General features: G+C 41.4%; 1 protein-coding gene across 1 annotated transcript in view; it reads left to right on the top strand.

Moving 5' to 3' along the window:
- The window catches only part of ZMAT4 (zinc finger matrin-type 4), a 362499-nt gene extending 355889 nt beyond the window's left edge, over positions 1-6610 (top strand). The window contains exon 7 of the mRNA XM_023591776.3: positions 3219-6610. Coding sequence (XP_023447544.2) covers positions 3219-3234 — 16 coding nt within the window. The 3' untranslated portion in view covers positions 3235-6610. The remainder of the gene's footprint in view (positions 1-3218) is intronic.
- Positions 6611-26227: the final 19617 nt, after the last annotated feature.

The raw sequence follows: 26227 nt of genomic DNA, 5'->3' as shown, positions 1-26227 counted from the left end.
AAGCCTTTGATTTTCTACCACAGGTGAGGGGAAACCCAGTGAAACGTGACAGCTGCACTGCGAATAAGCAGCAGAGAGGGTTGCAAACATGCCAGTCAAAGACCTGCGCCATGTCAAGGACCTGGAATAGGACCTGGGCAGGGCGTGTGCAGAGGACATGGCATATGTAAGAGTGAAATAGGAAGCCAATAAAACCTGCGATCCATTGATCACGGGGTGAGGAGGAGCAAGAAAAGAAGAGCCTGGGGTAATACCTAGATTTTGGTCTTGAATATTTATTGGCCAAGTTAGGCAAAACAGGAAAAGAACAGAAATTGAGAGGCATTCAATTCTGGAAATATAGTTCAGCTCGATTTATCATTGTACTATCTTAATAAGTTGAACACACATGTCACGTCTTTCTTGGGTATTATGCATGGCCCATCTCAAGGAATAAGTTGAACGGGTTTAAAATCATGGCTTTTCCAGCAACATGTTTGCAGAAAATGTCTGGGACCTGACCCCTCCTGATCGGATATATTCTGGCCATATCATTTCATATAAGCCATGGCCCATGATTTCTACTTTTCAATATCCCTATATACTGGCTATGTGGCTATTGGAAATGAGACTTGACAAAGGCTGAGGATGCTCTGCCTTGGTCAGACTGCCTTCCCCGCTTTAATAATAGCTCAGGGAGCGCAGTCGATTCCAGTGGTGAAGAGTCCTTTTCAGACATTAAGAAGTCCTGACCAGCCTACATTGACTTCCAGCTCTTACCTAACTTAGAGCATCTGTCTCCTTCTGGACCTTCCAAGACAGAATGGGAGGAAGGGGAGTTGAAGGAAAGAGGCAAAGAGTTACTTGACTGGTCCTGTGGACCTGATCTCATCTGGCTGATCCTGGAAAGGCATGGCATGCTTCTCTGTGGCGGAGGTTCTGACAGGGACCAGCCCTCGCAGAGGTTAGATGCAGCCCCACTGGTATGCAAGTCTCTACCTCTCTTTATGCAAGGTAGAGGTACCCATTCCAAAATGTTCTTAAATTTTTGAGCTGCATTCCAAGATTTCAGGTAAAGTCCTTATTAACATCCGAGTGTTTTTTTTTCTTACTTTTTAGAATGTCAGCAAATGTGAAAGAGATATCACATTGTTATTACTTTTTATGGTTATATATGTCAAAAACAGAGTGAGCTATTTGAACGTAATTGGTATGTTTAGGAAACAATTGCAATTGTCTCACCAAGTGAATGAAACTGAAGACTGTCTAAGGACAAAGACTGTTCTTCACCACAAATGGAGAATATGCAGTGAATTCTTTTTCTCTTTGCCTTTCTTCCATTTACTATTTAAAGAAATTTCTGAAAATATATGAATTATGCACTTATCTCTCAGATGAAAAAGAATTTTCTCTTTGGGTTGGATGGCTGCATATTTATTAATAGCGGTAAAATTTTCCATGTTCTTTTGTATGAAATGGACTGCTGACTAAAATGCGAAGGGCTCTTTCCAGCAATAATAACAGTAATGGATGAATAATTATAAAAGCTATATGGAATTGAAAGGCATTTTAATTTATCATTACTTCTATGTGTTTAGAAAGGATCTGAATAATTATGCTGCCTATAAAAAGGAAGACGGAGATATTTTTCCTCGTTATGGGATTAAGTTCTTAATATACCACTTTCAGTATAAATTTAAAAAAAAAAATCTCTCCCTGGGTCCTCTAATGATGTAATCATGACTTAAAAACTGTTCAGCTGCAGCTATGTTTGGCCTTCTTACTACTACATGAGGAGCCTGCATTTCAAACCCATTTTAATTGGTAAAGTGTTCATCTTGGCAATTTATAAAAATGAGATTATATTATACTTGTTTGCTCAGTGAGAACTTCCAACCTTTATGCCACATTAATTCATGAAGATGACAAGGACTATAGAATTTTCTTAGATCATGGACTGGATGGTGACAGAAAGAAATATGAGATTTTAAAATAGGACCTTTCTTTTTATACCAACTGTTTTAAAAAGGCTGTGGTTACCAGGGCCACTCTAAGATATTTTAAAGCTATTCTTACACACACAAAAAAATGCATATAGTCTCCTTTTTTTTTTGGTGTGTATGAAACCAAGAACATTTAAATATTCTTATTCAGGTCTTATGAATATTCTATAACAGCACTTTTTTGTCAGATGGAATTCTAAGAAATGCTATGCATTTCTAGGTGAGCATAGAATTTTCCTTTGTAGCTTGTGAATTTTCATTTACCAGATTGCTGCTCTGACATTTGGACCTGGCGAGGGATAGGAACACACAAGGCTTTTTCCAGAAATTTTATCCCCTCCCCTGCCTCTAAAATATAGCTTTAGGCTTAACTGTCAGCTACTAGAAGATACTGTTTTGACAGCCTTCTTGTAACCAGAGGACATCGTCAACAGCATAAGAGAAATCCCCAGCACATAATGCCAACCAAGCCCTTTCACCTTTTGATTCTGGTCTTGCCCATAGCTCAACTCCAATAGCAATACCTTAATAACTGTGTGTTCTTACTTTTAAAATGGGGGTGGGGGGGTGGGATTACACCGAAGAGTAGCTGTGGGACTTAAATTATAATCTGAAATAAATGTGAGACTCTTGACACATAGTAGGCATACAATAAAAGGTAGTATCTTCTTACTAAAAAAGAAAAAGGAAATGAGAAGCTCTTTAAAAATTAGTTATCTATTAGACACAAATTGACACTTCTTGAGAGTTAAGTAAAAAAACTATTTTTCCTATTTATCTAGCAGAAATTTTGAATGAATGGAAAATGAGTGTTACCATAATTTGAAATATAAATTCTGTAATGCTTCTCTCCACTCCCAGTAGGCTTCTATATAAGAATCTACAAATGAAACTCAAAAATCAGCATATGCAGGATACCGTTAAATAAAAATCAATTTATTATTTTAAGAATACTTGGGATGAAGTTAGTGTTTCGATTGGCAATGTAGAGGTATGAATTTGCTTCTAATTACATGGAAATGACCCTGGGAATTAGGTTATTATATACACATTAGTCTCCGTGTAAATTCAGCTTTGTTTGAATTTGATGGCTAAAGTGATGTGGGTGGTGGGGAGGGGCGAGGGTGAGGAGGGGAGCAGGATTTGAAAGAGAGAGAGTGTGTGTGTGAGAGAGAGAATGAAGGGAGAGAAAGAGAGAAATTGGAATATGTAACTCTGTTCCCTTCTGTCTTACAGCCTGAAGAATAAGTAGTGAAAACATCAATCAAGAGATAAGAAAAAATGTCAGGATTGCTCTGCCTTGGAGAATTGCTTATCAACCACCAGAGGAGGATTCTCTCTTGAACAATGAACATTTCTTAGGAGGATTCACAGATTAACACATGACTAATCTTGGTTTTGGAAAGCGAATGAGGTTTCTTTCATTCTTTTTTTTTAAATTTTGTGGTAAGTTATGATATTTGGATGGATTTTTTTATTCTTTCCTGATAACATTTCAGCACATGTTCTAAATTATACTCCTGTAGCAAACAGTTAACATCATTCAAACTTAAAGACAGTGGAAATTTTAAATTTCCTATTTATTCTAGATTTATTCAGAGTATAATTATTCTATTATATACTTGATGATTGTGACATAAATCACTTCTTGCCATAAATAAACATTCTTTTCCATCATGTCCAACAAGCACAGAACCAAAAGGAATCACTCTCAATGGATTATATATCATGGACAAATATCGTTCCTTCTCATTTCATCTTCAAAAGTATGAGAAAGCCTTGCCACCTGAACAATGAGATGGAGGAGAGCAAAGTTAGAATCTGCTTCCTTTTCCCCCAATCATTCAAAAACAGTTTCTCAAGGTTAAGCCAAGTCTCCTCTTTGCAAGCTACCAAACCACTAGCTTAGGAAAAGAATTAGTTTGCCTGCATGATGATCCTCTTAGGCAAACATGTTTTACCAGCAGTTAACCTTGATGAAATGTTTCCCCTAAGTCATCCAAAAGAAGAGTTATAAACCCCAGAATACGATGAAGATACTTGAATGTTTCTTGTGAATTTGACCTGACTTGTGGGCTTTCAATGGGGGGGGACTGACTGTTTGGAAAGAAACAAGTGAAATCTGAAGAAAAGTCTGTTTTGGATACGGTGAGGTCCACCCTGTTCTCTGTTTCTCACCAAAGTCATGTTGCTGAGTCAAGTCATTCCTTCTGGAAAGAACACCACTGGCCAGAATGACAGCCTGGAAAACTGTTCCTCGGAGAGCAATCTTCAAGCTCTTTCTCTAGGTGTGAGATCCTTCTCGAACGTGACTGGACCTGGTGTCCCTCATTCCGACGCCACAATTGGACAGTTAACTTCTAATAATGATGCCTCTCCGCCCTCCAGCTGGCACCCTGGCTGGGGATGCCTGTTGTACATTATGACCCCAGGCAACTGGTTTTCTGGGGTCAGGATTTTCTGGGCATCTACTGTTTTTCCACAGAGAGCTGAGATGGTTACAACTCAGTGAGCAATAAATGAAGTGACATAGAAATGCATAGTGTTGTTATTAAGAGGGCCGTTTCCCTGTGTTTGACATGTGACACCTTTCCCACGAGAAGGGTCCCCTCAGGAGGGGCCAGGGCTGCCAGCTTCCGGGTGCCTGCAGAAATTAGCAGCCACATCAGCCACATGCTGTCCCCGGGTTGGAAGGGGGTCTCCTGGAAGAAGCAATCAATTTTGCTGTTTTGGAAAGCACACAACAGACCTACAAAACTCCAGCAATGCTTTTCTTCAAATGTACAAAATTAGACTTTTTTTTTGGTCATTTCTACTGTAAAATAAGCATCATCCAAGTTTGGTTTTTTTTAAGTATTTGTTTCTACATATGTTGGGTGAGTGAACTGATATCCTGATTTGCTGTTATTTTTTATTTTTAGTAACAATATAGAAAATCCTATGAGCAAAGATTTCTTTTGCTTTGCAGAGAGGCTGTGCCAAAGTCTTTATATATAAGCTCCATGTATAATAATCAGATTATTTCCGAATTCCTCATTTAAATACCATTGCTCCTTGGCAGCCAACCAAGTGAAAGTGAGTATCCTGCTAGAGGTTGTTTGGTTTTTATTTTTTTCTGATGTGTTTCTTTCTTTCTACCCATGCCAGATAAGGGAATTTAGCATTCCAGTGAACTAAGGACTTGACTTTTTCAGCTCCCAGGAATGTAAGGGCCGAGGAATGTTTGTATTTTGGGAGGTCTAGAAAGGAAACATCCCTATTTGGGAAGCTAGCTGGTTTTTCTTTTGTTTTTGTTGTTTTGATTTGCTTTGTTTTATTTGTTTAATTAGGAATGTCTTACCTCCCAATTTTATTATAAATGGATGGGAGTGGGATGTCAGGTAACATCCTCAAACAGCCAAGTTAAGTCTGTTGTAGGGAAGAGACCCCTGTAGACACCGCCCTTCCTTAGCTTCTGGCATAGTCAGCCCGGGAGCTGCTCTGGGAGCTCCACCTGATCTACAACAGAGAGTCTACAAAAGAAGAGAACTGGTCGAGGGATTCGCAGTAAAATCTCAATTCAGGAGATCTAGGGAAGAATCTGTCTGAAAGGGTGAAAGTATCCAAATTACCAATATTTAAAGTACTTTTACTACTCCAGAGGACTTATGGTAATTTCAACTAAGGTTACAAATCACTGCTCAGTTGAAGTTTTGCTCTAAAGAGAAAAAGCTTGATTCACAGTTAATATAACACACAAGTCTAATGTGTGTGTTTGCTCCCTCTATTAGAGTAAAATTATTTGTGTTTAAATGGATACTTGTTAAGTGATGGAAATAGGTTCTCTCTCCTTAAACTGATAAAGCCCTCCTACAGCCCTGGTTGTGCAATTCATTAACTTTGTAAAAAGTTTTTCTTCTTTAGTACAGAGGTACGCTTCAGGCTAGCACCTGTGCCAGTGACCACAAATGCCAAGACAGTGAAAACCAAATTAATGAGCTTTCATTACCTAGAGTCCCTGCAGTCCAGAGCACTCATAAATACGGCCATGAAGCAATCTGCTAAGTAGAGAGGACTACAGTGAAGCCTCATTGTTGTAAGAGGAGTAGGAAAGCTCTCCTCTGCAGTTGCTTGACTGCAGAGGACCATTTGTAGATTGGAACTGCTGGCAGTTGCATGCTTTTCTATTGAAGTGAGTCGATTAGGCCAACAAACCAAAAGAGAAAGAGACTAAGATGGATGAAAAATGCTAACCCTAATCCAAAGAGAAGCTTGAACCTTCACAATGTCCTCCTCTTCCAAAGCTGATCTCTTAGTAATGTGTCTTTGGCAGGTCAATATGAGCACAGCATATTAGAACCCTAAAAGGAAAGCACCTTTCTGAAGTGTCAGGCAGTAACATACCACGTTCACCGTATTCCATTCAACCCAAATTCCATTGCGCATTTGTCCAGCTTACACAAGGAATTCATGGGTCTTCCTAAGTGATCTGAAAAAGAAGGATCTAATCAATGTATTATTGTGGGGACAACTTATTTCTTTTTCTGCTTCTTACCTGCTTCATTCATGTTAAAGTCATGCTAAACTACCTCACAGGTATGTGGTGTGGATTAGCAAATTAATAAATGTCAAGTGCTTAAAAATATAAAGCTTTATATAAATGCTGCCTTAGTCTGTTGTCTAGCTTAAGATATGCATGCCAAATTAACTCTCTGGATATTTCAATGTAATATTCATGTTTATAAATTTGGCTTTAAATTTAGTGTACAAATATCTTGGTGTGAAATGAAATGCTGTGAGTCCCAGCATGGATAGAGAGGATCAAATCCAAGTCTGACAAATATAGTGTCTAGGGAAACATATGTAGACATAGAAGTAAAACCAAAATGTTTTTAGCAGATTTTAAAGCAGGCATTCGCAAAAGGGGTGGGAGTGGTGTCAAAGTTAGTTTTAAAAAATAACTTAAGTAATCTTGTATTATAATATTTGAAATGCCAAAATTTGTCAGTGATTTATATTTTAAAAATAAATTAGAGTGGGCTTAAGGTTATGCTATGATAGCTCCACTCTTACTTACTGCCTTCACATGCTTTGAGTAAAAAATAAAGGTGAGAGGCACAGCTTGTCCATGTACTGAATACCTGAAAGACAGGTGGCAGAGATGACCATCTGCCTCGATTTGTGTCTTGGTGGAAAAATGTTGAACACTTTTGTTTTAAAGGACATAGGCCAAAGGGAAAGAAACGAAACTAATATCAAACAGTTTCTTAGTAACACCACGTGAGGGCTACTAGTTAAAAAACAATTTTACTTCTGCTCTACTTCATTGCCATTTTATTCATGTATGATTAATTGCCCCTCAGTCACTATTCTGAGTAGCAGTTTTATTTGCTAATTTCAAATGCCTCAATTTAATTAACAATTCATTCTGACCTTTAAAAAAAACACATCCTATGATCTTCAAATTATATGTGTAAGGGGAAAAAAGTCTAGTTTTACCTGTCCTCCACCTTCAACTAGCATTAACAGGTTACATTGTTTCAAAACTGTGGAACTGTTGTTACATGACATATTTTCATATCAGCTATGGCTGCTTCAAGTCCTTGGTAAAGTTCCTTCATCCCACAAGTGGCCACTAAGATCAGAAAAGGCTGATTCAACTAAAGAGAGTTAAGGCAATATACAGTGTGGCACATTTAGTGGATAAATTTTATTTATTTTTTTAATTAAAGGAAAAAAGTGTAATTGCTATACATGATAATGAATTCCCCTCTGGCATCCTTGTTTATATCTCTATTTTGCACACTCAGCACATTTTCTGCTTGAAATGTCACTCTACAAATGATTAAGTGTCTGACTCTAAGACCACTTATGATGAAGAAGATGTAGTTTCCTTGTGGAAGCAAACTCAGTGGCTGAAGGTTCTACTTTAAGATCAACTTTTCACATTTCTCGAAGTTGTCTTCCTGGCTAGGGTGGTGTATACAGCAGGGTGCATAACAACATTAGCTCTAATGACTTCATCGCTGATCATCCAAAGAATTGTCATGTGGGGTCAATCCCTTGACCCATCTGTCCACTACTCTGTTTGTAAATAGTCTTCAAGAACCTCATAGTGGGAGAATAGAATTAGTTTCCCTGATGTTAGTTCCAAGGAAATGATTAATATTACATAGGGGTAAGCAAAGTAGTAGGGAGTTTCCCTATTTTGTCAACCATATAATCTCGTCTCTTGAGCCTGAGAATAATGGAATGAAGGCCAATCATCCTGTAGGGTAAAGAGTCCACAACAACTCTCAATCTAGGCACTACCCTCTGCAGAGAAAAAATAACCCCTGCCCTCTAGGAGCTCACTGTTGGCTTCAGGAGCATGGGTAAATAAATGGTTTGAGTTTCCACTCCTTTCTTGTTAGGAATTCACTCTTCTTGTCACTTAGATCCACTTTGTGGCTTTTGTGTTGATGGGCTCTAAGAATGACATGTTCTGAATTTGGGAGTGGCCTGTCCTTTACTCTACCATCTTTCTTAACTAGTGCATGCTATTTCAAAAAGGAAGTAGTAACAGAAGAATGCAGTCAATATATGGAGAACATTTGCCATTTCGAAGACACATTTTTTAAAAGCCAAAGAGTTTCCACTTTTAGTAGATACCAATATTTTGTAAAGCCTCTTTCTTCATTTCCCCCTTCTTTACCACTTAATTTAAGGCCAATTACAAGCCTGTCTCCTATCTGCTTTATATAAACTGTCATCTATCCATGTCCTTTAGGTATGTAGAGGGCTTAATTGTGATGAAAGCTAATCAAGTACCCTTTACAAGCCGCCCATGGAGCCATGTAATGAAGTGAGTGCTCTACCTGGAGCCCTACATCAGCCTTTTACGTCTTTGATAGTATTAAGGTATAAATGGACCAAATACTTGAGTTTTCCAATCACTCACTGGCTAGGAAGCTGCCCATTCTTCCCAGAGAGGGGTGGGGTCTTCTGTAAGAACTGGACAGTCCTTATCCATTTTTATATGGTAACATATGCCTTAGTTACTTTTGGGCCTCTTCTATGTAGATGTTGAGTACAAGACAGAGTATAGTTCCTGCTTTTAGGAAACATCTATTATCTGACTCATCTCTGGGACTTCAAGAGAACAAACCATTCTTCCTTTTCATTTATTTTCTTTAAGCAAATTTCTTCTGAGAATTGAGATGAGTACCACTGAGAAGGAAAACCAAAACACAAAGACCAACTCCTTGTCTGCAAATCTAGTAAGCCAGTTTGAAGCAAGTACTAAAGGGGCTATATATGTTATGTTTATCATCTATATATTTATTAATTTAGAAATTACTTACTGAATTCAGAGTGCCAGGCATGGGGTATACTCTAGGGGAAATGGTACAGGAGTTGGAAAAATCTGGGTTTAGAGCCTGGTTCTGCCATTTATTTGCTTTATGATCTTTGGCAAGTTATGTAATTTTTCTGAGCTTCAGTTTCTCAATGTTTAAGGTGGGGCTAATGATACTTAGATTAAACAAACAATAATTCTCTAACTCCATCTATCATCTATCTATCATCCATCTATCTATCTATCTCTCTATCTCTGTATCTATCATCTATTAGTGCACTTTTCCTTTCCTACTTCCTACCATCCAACTAGTTAGTATTTGTTCAAGGCAATATAAAGCCATTCATTATGAGAGCTGGAAGAAACCTTTGGGCCATTCTTATTTTGCAAATTCTTGTTCTTAAAAATATGTGAGGAAATGGGAAAGGATCAGTGCCAGTATAACTACCGTCCGGAGTCACTTCCCAGAAGAACAGAACCCAGAATGTTCCAGAAGCTGTCAAAGTAAATGCCTGAGTGGCACCTTTCTCTGTCTCCCCACTTCACACCTCATTGCATGGCCCACCCGTCACAAATCGAGTCTTAGCTCAGCCGAGTGAGCTCTGCCAGCTGCCTCTGCCTGCCTGTTGGGCTTTTAGATAGTACAAATCCTCATACTTGCCTGTGTCTGGAGGAGAGACATTCTGATAGCGGCTTTGGAAGCAGCTAGTGAGGAGAGCTAGTGATTGGTTTGAACCCGCTGAGAAGGATAAGAATTTGGTTCCTCGGCATGTTTCCCCAGGAGAAGCAGGGTTCGGCATATGTTTTTATAGTTTATATGTATGTAATACACATATGGGTATGCATATAAATATAATCTATTATGACATGACCTATTCATTTCTACACTTTTTTTCTGTTCTTTGGAAAGATGCTGGATGAATAGCACAGCTGTGGTTTGTTCCCCTTTGTTCCTTTGTCTCATGATAGGAGCCATTTAACTGCAAAAATGAAACTGGATTTATGACGACCAGTCTGTTTGAGTGGTAATAAATGTCAGACAGACATTGCTGAGTCATAAACTTTGTGAATTTGAGCTTAACCCACTACATAAATCAGCTCACTCTACGTGAGCCCCTACCCTAGAAAGGGAGTTGGCTGCAAATGGACATTTGCATGATGAGCTAAGAACCCAACCCTCCAAATCCGTATGCTCTCTGGCACATGAATGTTTCTTCATTGTTAGCAGACTAGAATTCCCTCTTTCTTTGCTCAGAAACTTGCCCTAATCCATGGCGTTCTCCACACCCATGAGACAAGCCCCTGATGCTAGAAAACTAGACCTGTGCTTGGTGTCATCCCTGGGGCACACCTCGTGGATTCTTATGGGGTTGTGCCTGCTTACTTCTGCCCACCCTGTAGGGGGCCCCATGGGCTCAGAAGCCCCACCTGATCCAGTCCCCCAGCCAATGAGAGCCCTGCCTGGCAATCTGTGAAGTCTGGGAATAGACTGATGCTCTTCCCCCCAGATCAGGCGTACCTGAGCTTCTCACAGTATGAGATATTTCACAAATGCCAGGGTGCAGCCTCCCTCTATAGCCCTCAGTATGTCCCTAGTGCTCCTAACTGCTCTCCTCACAGTCTTGGTCCCCATTCCTGGGGCCCAGGCCTTAAATAGAAATGGTAATTATATCACCAGCACCCCCAGCTTTGCTGATGTGTGCGCTGACTCCTTGCTTGAAAGGCTGAATCCTGCTCTCCTCGGTCATTCCTCTGCTGTGGCCATTCTCAGCTTACAGTCCTCCTCCAGTTAGGAGTCCTATCGCCCATGGGACCTGGATTGTCCTGACAAATGGGGGAAAAAAAGAAGAAAAAAGAGGAGGTATGAGTTTATATGGTCTATATATGTTTTAGAAAATGCAGTTTCACTGTTTCAAATACTCTGATGGAGTTAAAGAAATCATTCTCAGAAATAATCAGGAATGTACTTTGGAACACTGTCCATGACGTGGGAGGCATCGAGGTACAGTAACAAGTAGTAAGGGTCAAAATCTAGGGGACTGAGGCTTTAGTCATGTTCTCCCAGTAGAGAAATTTGGGCTTTTGAAAAAGCAAGCTACTTCCCTCTCTGCAGGCCCAGCTTTCTTGAGTTTAAGAAAGCGGGTGGACTAGATGATCCCAGAGATGTTAAAAAAAAAAAAAAGGAAGCCAATGGAATATTAAAGAAAGTGACTGTGCATGTTTACCGATCACAATATGATGATGAAGTCACAGGTCCTGCCTCTTTAAGATTAATGAGAATTAAAGCAACTCAGGAGTATCTAAGACCAGATCGCAAGAAGACACCAGCGCCATCTGCATCAATAAGTGGAACTTACAATTACTGTGCCCAATGTGATAACACTGTCAAAACTGCCTAATGATATCCAAAAAGCTTCTGGCATCTGATGCCACGTCCTTAACAGGATGACACCCTGGTACCATCTCCACTTAGCTCTCGTATACTGTGAGAGGCTAGGAGTCTCTGAATCATCACCCTTCATTGTTGTGAAGGTGCAACTGTCCAACTCCAGCCCGGTGTCAGCGCACACTAACTAAGCCGCCTTAATTTTCTAACCAAACTATGCCGACCAAGTTTAACAATTAAAACGCCAACCACAAAAACAAACATTTAATCCAGGATCAAAGCAGCGTGCAGCTCAAAGGCGGCAGAGCCACACAGCCTCCCTGTCTCTCAGTCCCCGCGTTCTGCAGCCTAAGTGTCCTCAAAGTCACAGATGCGTAGCCGCCATCAGTCATTTCCGAGAGACGTCCCATTGCCCGTCAGCCGCGGTGTTTGCAACCCAAACAAAGTGCTGTTACTGCTTCCCCGCTCCTAAGTCAGAAAGAAAGAGCACACACCAGAGAGCCCTTAGAGAAGAAACGAGGCCCGATTCTTAAGGCACAAGAGAAAATGTCTGCATGAGAAACAGGAGAAGCTAGAGCGGTCACTTCTTGCACTGGTGGCCTCTGCTGCGAGGAGGGATGGAGCGCAGGAGCCTCCACCCTGGCACACCGCGCCCTAGCCACTTAGAGCCTCTCGCTCCCCTCGGTGAATCCCGTTCCAATCAGAGTCCTACTGGGAGAAGGGACTTCTGGTCAGTTGCGTGGAGAACGCCCACTTGGTGCTGGAAGGAACAAAGGGAACAATGGAGAGAAAGCTTTGAACACTGCAGACAGAAGAAAAGATTGGGGGGACTCTGGCAGCCTGCACCCCAGGGGATGAACGCTCCCTGCAGGGGCACTTGTGTGATAATGGCTGCAGGGAGGAAGAATGTAAATAACAGAGAGTTTCAATTGCATATCTGACAACACTGAAGTTCTGGGAGAGGGCATTGAATTCTTATTCAAAAGAGAGAGAGTGAACTGTTTTGGTTTTTTCCCCAATGGAAAGTCTGCAAAGGCTTCAAACAAATCCCTCTTATCACTTAGTGGGGAAAATATTTTCTCTGTTCCTCACAGTTGGATATGACAGATGATGCTATCTTCTAGGTAAAAAAAAAAAAAAAAAAAAAAGAATCCATTGGAAGAGGAGGTTTCAGGTGATTACTTAAGCCAATTTGCTCCTAAATGGACAAGACTGGCCAGCCGCTGGTTATCACATTGGCATATCAAATGATAATAATGTTCCCTCGAAACATTACGGCACTGTATTAGTTCCACTTTCTGGGCAGGGAGGACAGGGGAGGAGGGGAGGTTGGCTTCTGCCAAACTGCTGTAGCTCTGCCAAGGGGCCAGATTGCTGCAAGGGAGAGCAGGAAGAGGAGGGGATGGGAAAGTGGAATTAAACCAAATCGGGGCTTCAGCTGGGGGAGATACGCATGAAGTTTTCAGAAATGTCATAGCAAGTTGATGCTCAAGAGAAAAGTTGAGAAGGGAAGTTTCTCAATTTCACCTTAACCCAGGGGAAAGATGAACAATTCACTCTCCGAGGCACCCCACAGGGTCTAAAAATCTTAGAGGCACCAGTGTTCTAGTTCCAGTTTTTCCCTGGACCCTGAGGCTCTGGGAAAGTCACTCCTTCTCTCTGGGCCTCACTGTCATGGCTGTAAAATGTAGGATCAGGATGAGATGATCCATGGGGTCCCTATTCTGGTCAGTTCTTTCCAGCCGATGCTCATTCCTGTTCTTCTTTAGATGTGTCCATAGCGCCATCAAATCGAGCCCCATCTTCTCTGCACATTAAAGTGAGGGAGACAACTCTGTTTTATTCTAACTTCCTATCCCACACGTATACACCTTCTCAGCAGAAGACCTTTCGGCAAGGAGATACTAAGGAGTTTCTTGGTTATTGCCGCTCATTGCTGATTTGCACTGGAAATCCATTGCAAAGCAGCCTCGCCATGGAATGATGAGGTTGTCACGGCTTGGGTGCCCTCGCAGGAGAGGTGCACAAGGACTTCAGCTTCATTTCTCAGCAGGGACAAAGAGGCAACCGAGTCTGGGCAAAGATTGAGGGACTGATCAGCTGCAAAACTTCACCACAGTCACAATTCCATGGAAAGTCCATTGAGCAATTTCCAATGACCTAGCCTGCTCAGGTGTGGCTCAGAAAACTGTTCTTGTCCAGAGGGGTGCTAGCTGGTAGGCAGTGCAGGGGTAAAAACCAAGGAGCAGGTAAAAAGTTGCCAGGAGGGGACTAGGAAGAGAGGGAATTGGGTCCAACTCCCTGGAGAAAAGAAACATCAAAAGCTGACCAGGACAACAAGAGCATCGTGTAGGGCTTGCCACAGCTTCTTGGCTAGTACATGAGAGAGCATGGCAAAAAATGGGCCGAGTTTGGGTGAATCTGGAGCAGGCAGCAGGCACTTGATGGCTATAAACTGCTGGCCCCAGAGTGAGCAGGGGCCCAGCAATGGTGAGAGCCAGGAGAAGACCTAGATGCAGGGGCAATCTAGAGTTGCAAACTAGAAACCACAATGGAGGGTACAACCTCATTGGAGACGCCCAGAGACAAAGTCAAGTGGACAAAGCAAGCAAAGAGAGAGCTGAAGCATCCCAGGACAGAGGCTGCAAGGGTGGAACCAGCTTCCCAAAATGTCCCCCAAATTCTGCCAGATAGATGTTTCTCCAATTTTATTTCAGATTTTACCATGTGTGCCAGGAGTTTTTACCCTGACCTTAAGGAGACTCTGCCCATAAGTGCTAGTGGAACGATAGCCAGCAGATTTCTGTTTCCAGTCCATTATTGGCACAAGATGGTCAGGTTCAGCTAAGGTGCTCACCAGGCAAGACATATGCAGGGGGATTCAGTAGGCATGAAGCTGATGATAAGCAATGCCCTGACAAGGAACTGCCTTAAAGAACACGGGGAAAAGCCTGCAGCTGAGGGCACAGGTGAGTAAAGTTGCCTCCCTGTGTTAACTTAGGCTCTTTTGTGAACTCTCAAATTAACACCACAAGGTAGACCCATGTTGTGGATGTAATTGTGTGCTCTGGTCAGTCTTATTTCAGTGTTTTTCAGAGGCTAAAATTCCATTACAGAACCATGCTCACAAGGTAAGGAGAAAGCTGGGCACATACTGGACATCTACTTTTTTGCAGGTCTACTTGGGTCTCAAAGAGTGAAGTGTTTGTCACAAATTTAAAGTTCTAATCAGAAATGCGTTCATTAAGCACATCATTGGTCTTTGAGTTCGTGTACATAGAAAAATGTAACTGCTTATTGTACTAAAGGACCAATAGAATTGTGCTAGAGTGATGTGAAATTCTCAACACACGTACTTGAAACGTTGTCTGATTAAAGACCAATGTACCCTGCTGCTCACCAAAAATAACTCGTCCTGTTAATTTTGTCTGGTAGTCTGTAAAATATTACATGCCAGTTCAAGCCATAAAAATGAGTCAGGCAATGACCGGTAGTTTAAGTATGTAACCATTTTTAGAATAGCTATTCTTTTTCCTTCCGAAAAATTCCCCCATATCTGGGGAAATAGATGAATGAAATCACTTTATGGAGTGACACAATGAGTTAATAATTCACGCGTTTGCAGAAAGCGATAGATCATCCATGTGCTCTTTCAAAGAGCAAAGTCTGTTAAATATAGTAACTTTGGCAAAAGAAAATTAGATAGACCTCATTAATCCTCCTCTAAAAGTAAGCTAAAATGACTTCTACAAAAGGCTGAAGGCAGAAAACTGGTTCTTCCCATCCATTAGTTGTTGGAGTAATTGTCTTGCCACTATGAAGATGATCAGAAATGGAGCACATATGATAGATGGATGAGAACTAATTAACACAATCCTAACTAATTCCTGCTTACGGAATTTGGTCAGGTTCCTAAGCCAGATCTCCGTGATGTAGCAATGTTTCAAAATTTGTTCATCAATTGTACCAAATGTACCATATTAATGAAGGGTGTTGTTAATGGGGGGAAATGTGAGATAGAGAGGGGGTGGGGTATGTGGGAATCCCCTTTATTTTCTATGTAACTTTTTTGTAATCTAAAACTTCTTTAAAAATAAAGGGGGGTAGGGAAGCAAAGCAACAAAGTCTCTAAAAAAAAGCGAGAGAAAGATGTTTGTGTGCCCTGCAGGTGGCAGCATCCTTCTCTAAGGCCAGGTCCTTGGACATCACTACTCCCCTCTACTCTAAAGCTCCTTGAGTGTACCTTTCTACTGAGGAGCATCATGAGGTGAAGGCAAGCTACCTGACTTGCCTGAACGCCCAGTCAACTGGAGGTTGAATTACAGCTAGAAACCGGGCAGTAAGGTCACCCTGTAAACTCTGATACTTGTTTCTCCCCCACACTGGAGCTCAGAGTGAGGCTTGAGGTTGGAGAATTCAACAAACAAGCCTCCGAGAGAAATCCAGAAGCGTGGAGTGGGGTACTCCCTAACTGACGATGAGAGAGTTTAAACCTGAGTTCCAGATATATTTCCAATAAACATGGGGAGCACGCTCTTCACAAATTTAATCCCATGCAGGGGCTTCTCCCTCTTGCTTGCATACTCATTACATCAGGCATTTTTTCCTGCAGTTCACAGGTTTTGGACATTTGATAAGTGGTGGCAATACTAAAATTGCTCTTCAGCTTTCTTTGGTGTCTTACTGGCCTGAAACCAAAGAACTACCCCGGACTTGCACAAACATTGCATCTGTAACAGCTCACCAGATTTACACCTAGTTTTCCAAGGATCCTACCGGTCCCCTGAGCTGACAGGATGCTAACGTTCCATTTGGGCTGTCACTTCTCGACCACTTTTCCTGGCTATTGCTGCCCTACAGCACAGTTTACATGTTGCATCATCTCCTCTGTCCTTCAGAATTGTCTCAACAGTCCAGTGGCTCATATCCGCAAACACATGCAGGATTTGCCATTTTTTAAAATCCACTTTCAAATTTTTAATGATTTATCTTTACTGTTTTTTTTTATTTTTTTTATTTTGGCCATCCTCATCAAACATCTCTTCTTTCTGGCACTTTCAACATCTTCTCTGGTATTTATTGCATCTTTGAGCTCAGTGATGTTTGAAACACTTTAATACTATGCCCAAACATAACAAAAACAAACAAGCCAACAGTGAGAATGACTGGAGTAGATTATATGAGCTTAAGAGTACATCTTTTTGGTGGCAGTTGTAACAGATGCTCTTTTGCGCTGCTGTGTAGCCCTGCTCGTTCCTTCGGATGTTCTTAATTTGGTGGGTGGCAAGCAGAAAAACCTCAGTAACTGAGTTATAGCAAGCAAAAAAGCAAGCTCTGAGCTCTTTCTTGGCTGTTAAAAGAGGGCATGAAGCTGTCCCAGATCACCCTATTCCCAGCCCGGCCCCACCAGCATTTTCAAAGTTTCCCCTCCATCTGGTCTAAAATGGGTCCTTGATTTCCTCATCTGTACTTTAGTAATAATAATACCTGCTTTAAAGTGCGCTTGTGAGGATTCAATAAGATAGTATTTAGAAAAAGCGTTCAGCAGTCTTTTCACCAAAATTATTTCCAACTATTTGATGCTATATTTCATAGCTATTAAAGCTTTACTGTGGATTTTATTTTTAACATTATGAGCTAACCTTCTTTATTTTGGTTAATACTTTGTACTTTGTCTTATTTTCTATTATTATGATTGTCCCACTCTTTGTTTTGATTTTAATTTGTTGATTTATAATTGCACACTCATCCCCACCTGACCCCTCATTTTAGCTTCCCGTTTCCTTTTATTTCAGATAAGTCTCTTATAAAAAGGGTATTATTGAGGGTTTTTCATTTTAAACCCTTACTGAGATCTTTGCCCTTTACCCAAAGAATGAAACCATATTTTGGTGTCCCTTGAATGTCTAGTCTGGGGTCATTTTTGCTTTGTGTTTTAGGGGCATTCTTTCTGCTCCCTCTATGGTCTCTGATTTATAAGTCCTTTCTTTTCTTTTCCTCTAGTAGCTTGTCATTTCCCTCTATGTTCTCTGATTTATAAGTCCTTTCTTTTCTTTTCCTCTAGTAGCTTGTCATTTAAATAAAATTTAAATTTTTCATGGTAACCTTAATGATATATTTTTAATTTTGTAAAGTCAAAAACTAAGTGGCATTTTAGTTTCTTCTCACATGAATTTAAGAATCCAGTGTGGTTCAGATCCCAGTTGTCCCAGCCTCTGAGCCCCCTCCGAGAAAACTCCACAGTGAGCAGTGATGTCACTGTACCCGGAGCGCACAGAGGACAAATACCTCTGTCTTTTTATTAACAGTAATTCAAGCGCTTAGATTGGTTTTGGTTTACTTCTGTTTTCATGTAGCAGAAGTTGGAAGACCAGCAGTCCAGGGCCAGACCAGCATCTGCCGGGGCTTTCTGCCCCATGCCCTCACCCTCTGGCTCGGGTTCCTGGCCTGAATTTTGATCAGGGGCTGCGAAGATCAATAAGGCACAATGCTGCCTCTCAAGGGGCTTCCAGAGAACTTTTCTTCCGGTGGAGAAAAGATGGCCACAGATTCTTCAGCACTCCTCTCATGGAGGTTGTGGGCTCTGTGTCCTCTCTCTCTGAATCCAGGTTGGCTCTGACCACTTGACTATGGCAGCAGAGAGGCAATGCCAGTTTTCAGGTCCACTCCTTAAACGTGGACGGCTGCCCATTTCTTTCTCTCTCAGAGCTCCAAGCCATAAGGTAAGAAGTCCACCTCTTGTGCTGAGAGACCATGGAACTACATGGGGAAGGAAAGAGGCCTTCTGAGTCCATCCTTCCAGCCATCCCACCAAGGTGCATACACGGGAGTGGAACTGTCTGGACTTCCCAGGCCAGCTCAACTGCCAGCTGAGTACCACCCAGGGACCGGGGGGGATGTGGAGCAAAAGATTTGCTCAGTCAAGTCCTGTCTGCTTTCCTGCCTTATTTCGTTGAGAGATAATAAAGTGATTCTTTTAAGCCACTTAGATTCGGAGTAGTTCGCTTCACAGAAATCGATAACTGAGAAAGATATGTCTATAAACAGATAATTATAAAGCAATATGAAAGTGCAGTGACAGCTGCCTAGGAAAATAGATTTCAGCGGCAAATTAAGCAAGAATATTCTCAGCAGCTCTTTCCAATAAACTGACAACAAGCTTAAAATCTAAATGTATGTATACTCTTTCAATTTCATTCATTTCTGTATTTATCAGTCGGGTCTTTTTCAGTGGCTAGTGGCAGAAAATCTGATTCAATTCAGCACATTCATAAGAGGAGTTATTGGGCATCAGGAATTCTTTGGAAGCTGGAGGCCCACCAGCACCCACCAGGATGGGTCCTGGAGAACTGAACTCCATACTGCCCTGCTCTTCTTTACCACTCCTCTTCTCTGCCTGCTTTAAGCTGAGACAGGCTTTCTTCCTGGGGCTGAGAGAAGCTGGCAGTTCACAGCCCCAGAGAGGGAGAACTTCTCCTTCCTCACTTCGTATTTTTATAAAAGGCCCAGGGAAGCCTGCAGCTGGCCAGGCCGGGCTCTGCTCACTCCTGCGGTGTGAGGTTCAGGCAGTGGGTCTATGGAATGGAGAACGATGGGGGGAAAAAGAAAGCAGTTAAAATCAAAACTTAAGGATGATCACTTTTGTCCAAGTACTGCTGGGTTTGAACTTACAAATTCAGAAGAATTTCCAGAAAAAAGACATCATTTAAAATAAGCAAAAGTCAGCACGTTGCAATGCAGCATTACTTGGAAGATGCAGGGCTCTGGGATGAATTAAGCTATGCTTTAGTTCCAACTAAATGCAAAGCACAGCTAAGCCTTCTAAGCAAGATCAAAAGAAGGGGTTCAACCTTAAGAGGCTTCTTATCTAGTTTTGTCAAGGCACATACAATTTAACAGTTTTAAAAAAGTCATAAACGATATAACTATGAAGAATTATAGCTTATTATGGACCAATTTCTGAATGGTGTTAAAAGTTAGTTTGATCAAGGGTTCATAATGTAATATACATTAAATAAACTATGAAAGAAATGTTAAAGGCAAGATACTGCCTAAGTTTTAAGAAGTAAAAACAATACTGATATTATTAGAATATTTAATAATAATATTTAATTAATAGAAGAATAAGGTAGGATACGTTCAAACATAGCAGTATTTTAATTACCTTAGTAAATTATTATTTTTAAATTTTAAATTATTTTCAGTAATGTTTCTTTTCTAAAAATCCAGGAAAAGGTTGATGATAAATGGAAGCTTTGTGGTGGTTGTTTTTATACCAAGTCTGATATTAAGATTCCTTTCAGAAATGTTAACATTTGTGGTTCTTTCATATGTTCTTTTGAGTTTGAGAAGGGATGGAGTTAGATTTGTCTGGAAACCTTTGGAATTTATGATCAACTCTTGAAATTCATAACTTTTATTAAGATATCTGACTCGACCTCTTTTCACTCATTTTACTAGCTGTCAATGACCTCATTAAAACTGTGCCTTGGGTCTTTATATTTATGAATGTTTTTCTCTGATTATACATTTATTTATTGCTCTGTTCCATTTATTCACCTTAACTTTAATTGTGTTCTTTTACTTCTTTCACTACAGTCAGGTAGAATTTTAAAGCTTGTCCTCTAAACTGCTCCTTTGATTTCTTGTTATATTGTTCTGCCTTTTGGGATTTCTAATGCAGATTATAGTTCTATGATTGAATTTCACTTGTCTATAATCTTTCCTTATTTCATCTGACAATATTTTTATCTCTTCCTGATTTCTCAATCTTCCATTTTTCCGTCTAAATTTGTGGTCCCCACAGCTAATCTTTCAGCTTTCCTTTTAGAGAGTGTTCACATTCTTGGATATTATTGAAAACATTAAGCAACTACTTTCAAAATATATGTTAGTTTCTTGCACAAGAAATTAAGGAAATATGTGTCCTCTCTTTTATGTCTCAAAGTAATTTCTTTGGTCCAATATTAATTTTCTTTTTTTGGCTACTCATCCTTAAATGGGGCAAGAGCTGTTAGGCTCTATTGTTTGTCCCTCCAAAAAGTAGAATTTCCTAGTCTTTACATGTTTGAATCTGCCTATTAGATATCAAGCTGAAGGGTATACTGAAGTTAAAACACAGTCAAATTTACAATACCTAGCATTTATTTGTTTGTGTATCTTCTAGACCTATACTGTCCAATACAGAAGCCACTAGCCATATGTGCCTAAAAATTTAAAAAATGAACTAAACCTAAAAATGCTCCCCAAGTTGCACTAGTCTCATTTCAAGTGTCCAGTTGTCACACTGATAAGCTAGTGGCTACCATATTGGACAGTGCAGATATGGAACATTTCTCTCATTGCTGAAAGTTCTGTTGGACAGTACTGCTCTAGATTGAGATTCATTTGCCTACACTCCATAGTTATCTGACTATGGTAAGTTGAATTCATGTTTATAAAATTAAACTACTCTATAATTATTTTCTTATAAAATACAGAAAATGAAAAAATACTATCACCAGTGTATAGTAATCCCATTTTCTTTTCTTCTCCAGCATTTGTAAAATTAGTCTTAGTATCCCAAGATGCAAGACATTTCCATTTATTCTCTTCCCACGTAGGACATTATGTAGAATTAGATTCCCAACAAGAATGTGCAAAGAGAGATAATCACTGAGGCATGAGTATGTGAGTAGGATGGTATGATAGAGTGAAAAGGCCTTGGCCACCTCAGAAAGAGTTTCTTCTCTTCAGGGTTACAGCTGTTGATCTACTAGTTGACAAAAACCTCATCGCTCTTAAGAAGGAACCCACAGTGAGAATAATGAAAATCTCCTCTGTGTCTCCCTGGCCAAGTCATTCTACCTCAAGGCTTCATCTCTATTTTCTTAGTACATAACCATTCACCAATTTTCCTCTAACCAGAGTGATTGTACCATAACCATAACTTACCTTTCATATTTTAAAGATAGTTTTGATGGAAAGTGAGCACAAAGGGAAACAATTGTTGGAATCCAGTAATTGTCTTACCTGAATGTGTGAATTGGAGGTTTTCGATGGTCAACTTTTTCCCTGGGAACAAGTGCCCACACCAGCTTCTCATCCTGTTATCTCCTCTTTGCCTCTCACTTTCTTGTCTCCAGCTCTCTTTGTTCCTAATGGAATGCAAGTGTGGTGTGACATCATACCCAATTGGAAGCTCTGAAATTTTACAGTATTTGTATACTCTTTGGTAAGGATAAGAAGTGGAATTATGGACTAATCTCTTCTTTCATGAATATGATTACTTGCTTTCAAATATACTTCTTCTTTCCACTCTATCTTACCAGAAGAATGTCATGTCTGAAATCCTCGCCAACAAGTAGGAGGAAACCCAGCATGGATTGGACATGAAGGCAGGGGCAATGTCGGTCTTGTTCACTGCTATTTCCCTTGGACCTGTGTTGAATGAATAAATGGATTTCTTTCAGCCTGTAGAAAATGCATATCACAATGCTTTACTAGTGACTAGTGGAATTTTTAGGAATTTCAGGGCCAATAGAATTTATTTTTCTGGACAAAATCTTGAAGTGAATTTAGTACAGCCTCTTTTATTTTATGGAAAAGGGAAGTAACAAGCATTTAATCATAAAAAGAACATAGCTTTTGGAGTTGGATACATTTGAATTCCATCCCTTATTAGGAGGTAACCTTGGGCAGTGGATCAAATTACTCTAAGCCTCAGTGTTTTCATCTGCAAAAGAGATTAATAGTATTTGCCTTATAGTATCCTTATGAGATAATGTGCCTAGTTGTCACTGAACAAAGAGAAAAATTATAATTACAGTTACTATTTTTTGAGGACCCCTAGAGAGTTAGTATCAGAATGGGTCTTTTTTTCCCCGTCCTGTGCTCATGGAACCTTACGTAGTCTCAAGTCCTAAATCAGAGGTTTGTTAATATTTGAGGATCCGAGGATTGGTGAGGAGCCAGAGCTGGTGATGAGATGGCATTAACTAACTAGGCTTTGACTTCGTCGTGCTTATCCTCCGGTCTCGGACAGAACCATCAGAGTATCTTCAGAATTCCCAAATCCACTGGCTTACTGAAAGTTTCTCATGGCACGAATGAGCAGATTCCTGAGAGTTCAGGCTGAGTGCCTAACCCCGAGCATTCTCGAATGTTCGGAAAGCCTTCTTTTCAGAAGTAAACACTGATGTCACAGCAGGGAGAACAAAGGTTTATTTTAGTGGGAGGAAGGATTACAAACTGACTTGGCCATGAGTGCTATTCCCGGGAAACTCTCGTCCTGAACCCCAACCTCGGGAGGACAGAGACCACTCTCCCGCCATTGCTTATTTCAACCCCTTAGATCAGCACTTGTCAAATTTTCTGTGAAAGGCCAGAGGGTAAATATTTTAGGTTTTCTGAGCCAACACTGTCTGTCCCAGTTGTGCTGCTGTAGCAGGAAAGTGGCTCTATTCAACAGGTAAATAAATGAGCATGGCAGTGTTCAACCAAACTTTACATTTGTAGACACCGAAACTTAAATTTCATGTCATTTTCATGAAATTTTTTTTTCAAATTTTTCTAAGTGGAAATACCATTCTTAGCTCGCGGCCATACAAAAGCAGTCAGCTGGTGGGTTTCACACATAAGCTATAGTTTGTCCATCCCCTGTAACTAGTAGACTAGGTTAGGGCTCTCAAGATAATTTCACTAAGACTGGAAGAGCCTCAGGCAAACTATGCAAGTAGAAGGAAGTTTGTTTCCAGCTCCTTCCACCTACTTCTGTGGCTTCTCTTCTCAGGCTTTCCATTTTAATTCAGGTTTTCAGAAACCTTACCCCAATTCTTAGGCTACTGGAGAACCTTCACAATGATGCATCCCACCAACCTGCCTTCCGTGCCCCCAATGGCCCCTCACTTTGCCATTGCTGATAGTGATGCGGATGACATGATGGTAACTAGAAATGAGCAGGAAACCGATCTATTTTGAGTCAGTCACACCATCAGAATTAAGCCTTCCTCTTCATTTGGGTAATATACTCTCCTTTAAAATGCAGATAGAGATTGAATTGGCATACTGGGTTGAAAATAATTAAAGGGGTCTCAAGTTCTCCTGGCTGGCTCCTGGCCCTTGCATCGTCTCTGACCATTCTTCAGGGGAGATCAATAGAACCAGAGTCCTTTACTGACACCCCGTTTCAGAAGTGCTGCCCCCTCCTCCCTGGGCTCATGGGTTCCTGAAGGGCATACAGATGTGCCTGCCTGTCCTGCTCGTGAACAGATTGGCAGGACTCCAGCCACTCCTGAGGGGTCCCGCCTGAGCTTCTAGCGCTGAAGGAGGGTCTGAGGACAGACAGGCAGAGGCTCCCCTTCCCCTCCCGCTGCAAAGACCTAGGGCTGCAGCAGCATAAATCTCAGGCCAGAATTTGGACCCAGGTCCCGCCCACTCCAGAGAACTGGGACATGCTCTGTGTTGGCTGCTGGGACTAGAATCGCCAGCTGGCAATTAAGCCTGGCAAAAGGCAAGAGGTGGCAGCAGCCCCAGCCCAAGGTGCCATGCCGTTGGAGCCGAGCCTGCTGCATCTCCTGCCCCAGGGAGACAGCCAGGGAGGGCTGCTGAGGTCCAGCTACTGGTGACGACAGCGCTGCTTCAAGCTTTTCACTCATTACAAAAGACCAGTGCTTAACAGGCTCGGGACCGTTCAGGGTACATGGGGACCTTTTTTCTCCCTTTTCCTTTCCTGCCCTCAAAGCGTTAAGAGCCCAAAGCATGGAAAAATAATAAAGATATTGTGAGCATGTGTTCTAGCTCCAGCTTTCCTATTAAATAAAGTGCAATGCTGTCCTTTAACTTCTCTGATCCCAGGTGGTCTATAAAATGAGGAACTGGGTTAGATAATGGTTCTGCATGTGGGGCAGAGAGGAGGACCTACCAGAAATACCTTGGAATCGAGTGAAGAGCTTGTTTTAAATAATATGTCAACCTCCTCCCTGTTCCCTCCCCAGCTCAGACGTGTCAGAACTGGTATGGGGCATTGGCAGGACATAAATTTGAAAACAAACTTTGCCAGCCATTCCTACAAGAAAACCCCACCTCACCAAAAAGACATCCTTCCGAGGGTCCCTTCACCCTGACATTCTATGATTCTGTGAAAGGGATAGAGTTAACAGATTTCTCATTGTGTGCTTCCTTAATCATCTGCAGTAGAATAATTGAACACTTAGCGTGAAGCCATGTATCACTGCAAAGATAGTTTATATTGATTTCTTTTTAATTGTTTGCACACAGTTGGTTTTCTGCAGCCTCTGCCCTTGAGGTGACATTGTGGCAGTTGGCCCTGCTCTGGGTTGAATTAGAGGCTGGTGCCTCTTGTGACTGTGAAACATGCTGGGGTGAGGCACAGGCATCCCAGGATGAACTTGCAGACATGGATATCCACCTGGACTCCAGACAAGCCCTTTGTAGTGGGGAGGGGGGACTGGCAGGGGCAGCTTGTTAGGGCAGACCTGGCCTCTGGCAGTGCGAGTGCCCGACTCGGTGGCATCGAGATCTTTCTGTTGCTCTACCTTGTGCTTTCACTTGTGAGACATTCTAAGGCTTCCTTCCGCGTTTCTGATAAAATCAACGTGTTCTCCCAATGTTTTAGGCTCTGGCAGCTTCTTGTACCTTCTGTTTTGTAACGTGTCACGCTTGTGATTACCTGCCTGTTGAATTGTCTTTCTTCTGCCCTAGAGTGTAAGCTCCAGGTGAGCAGGGACCTTGTCTGTCATGTACAACACTGCCCAGCACGGCGCTGGCACATCATGGAAACTCAATAAAAACTTGTTGACTGTGGATGCCACCTTATTGTTTAAATACTCCTTGCCTGTAAAGACCTGCCCCCAAAGAACTGTTTAGTCTCCAAACCACACAGCCTGGAGAATTTAATAATTCCTTTGCCCCATTATCCTTGCTCAGCCTCAGTCCCCTGAATTTCCCAGTACTCCAAGCCCCTATTCTAGATCCTGCTTCTTTCCTAGGACAAGAGGGGGTCCTACTCCCCAAATGAGTTCCTCCACACACTGTCCTCCTTCATCCTCCACTTTCTAGGTCCCCTGTGGCCATGTGGCATCACAGGCCCAGCCATGAGGACTGTGCATTTTCCAGGGACGCTGAGGTCACTTCCCATGGGGGTTTGCTGGGAACAGAAAACCGGACATGACGCTGAGGCAGTAAGTCATGGAAGGGAAGGAACCTCCTGAACTGAGCAAAGAAGTGCAGCAAGTTTGAAATAGACAAAGCGATAGCTAACTGAAGAAGACTTACCTGGAAGGTAAGTGAGATCCTCAATCCAAAAATGTCAAAATTCCCAGGAGATGGTAAGGGAAGAAGAGAACAACAGCTAGACTGGAGGTAAGAAAACTGAGAGGGACTTTTAATTTTTTCCTACTACTTCTATCCTTCTTCTCCCCCATTCTCCCCAACTCTGAACACTGAATCTTGAGCATATCCTATCCAAGTTCTGGAGTAAGGCCAGAGAAAAGGTGACATAAGATCATCCTTACTGACAAAGTAAGTGAGGATGTTCACTTTGGA

This window comes from Dasypus novemcinctus, chromosome 29 (assembly GCF_030445035.2).
Source record: "Dasypus novemcinctus isolate mDasNov1 chromosome 29, mDasNov1.1.hap2, whole genome shotgun sequence".
NCBI classification, from domain to species: domain Eukaryota; kingdom Metazoa; phylum Chordata; class Mammalia; order Cingulata; family Dasypodidae; genus Dasypus; species Dasypus novemcinctus.
This window is presented reverse-complemented; position numbering and strand designations above follow the sequence as displayed.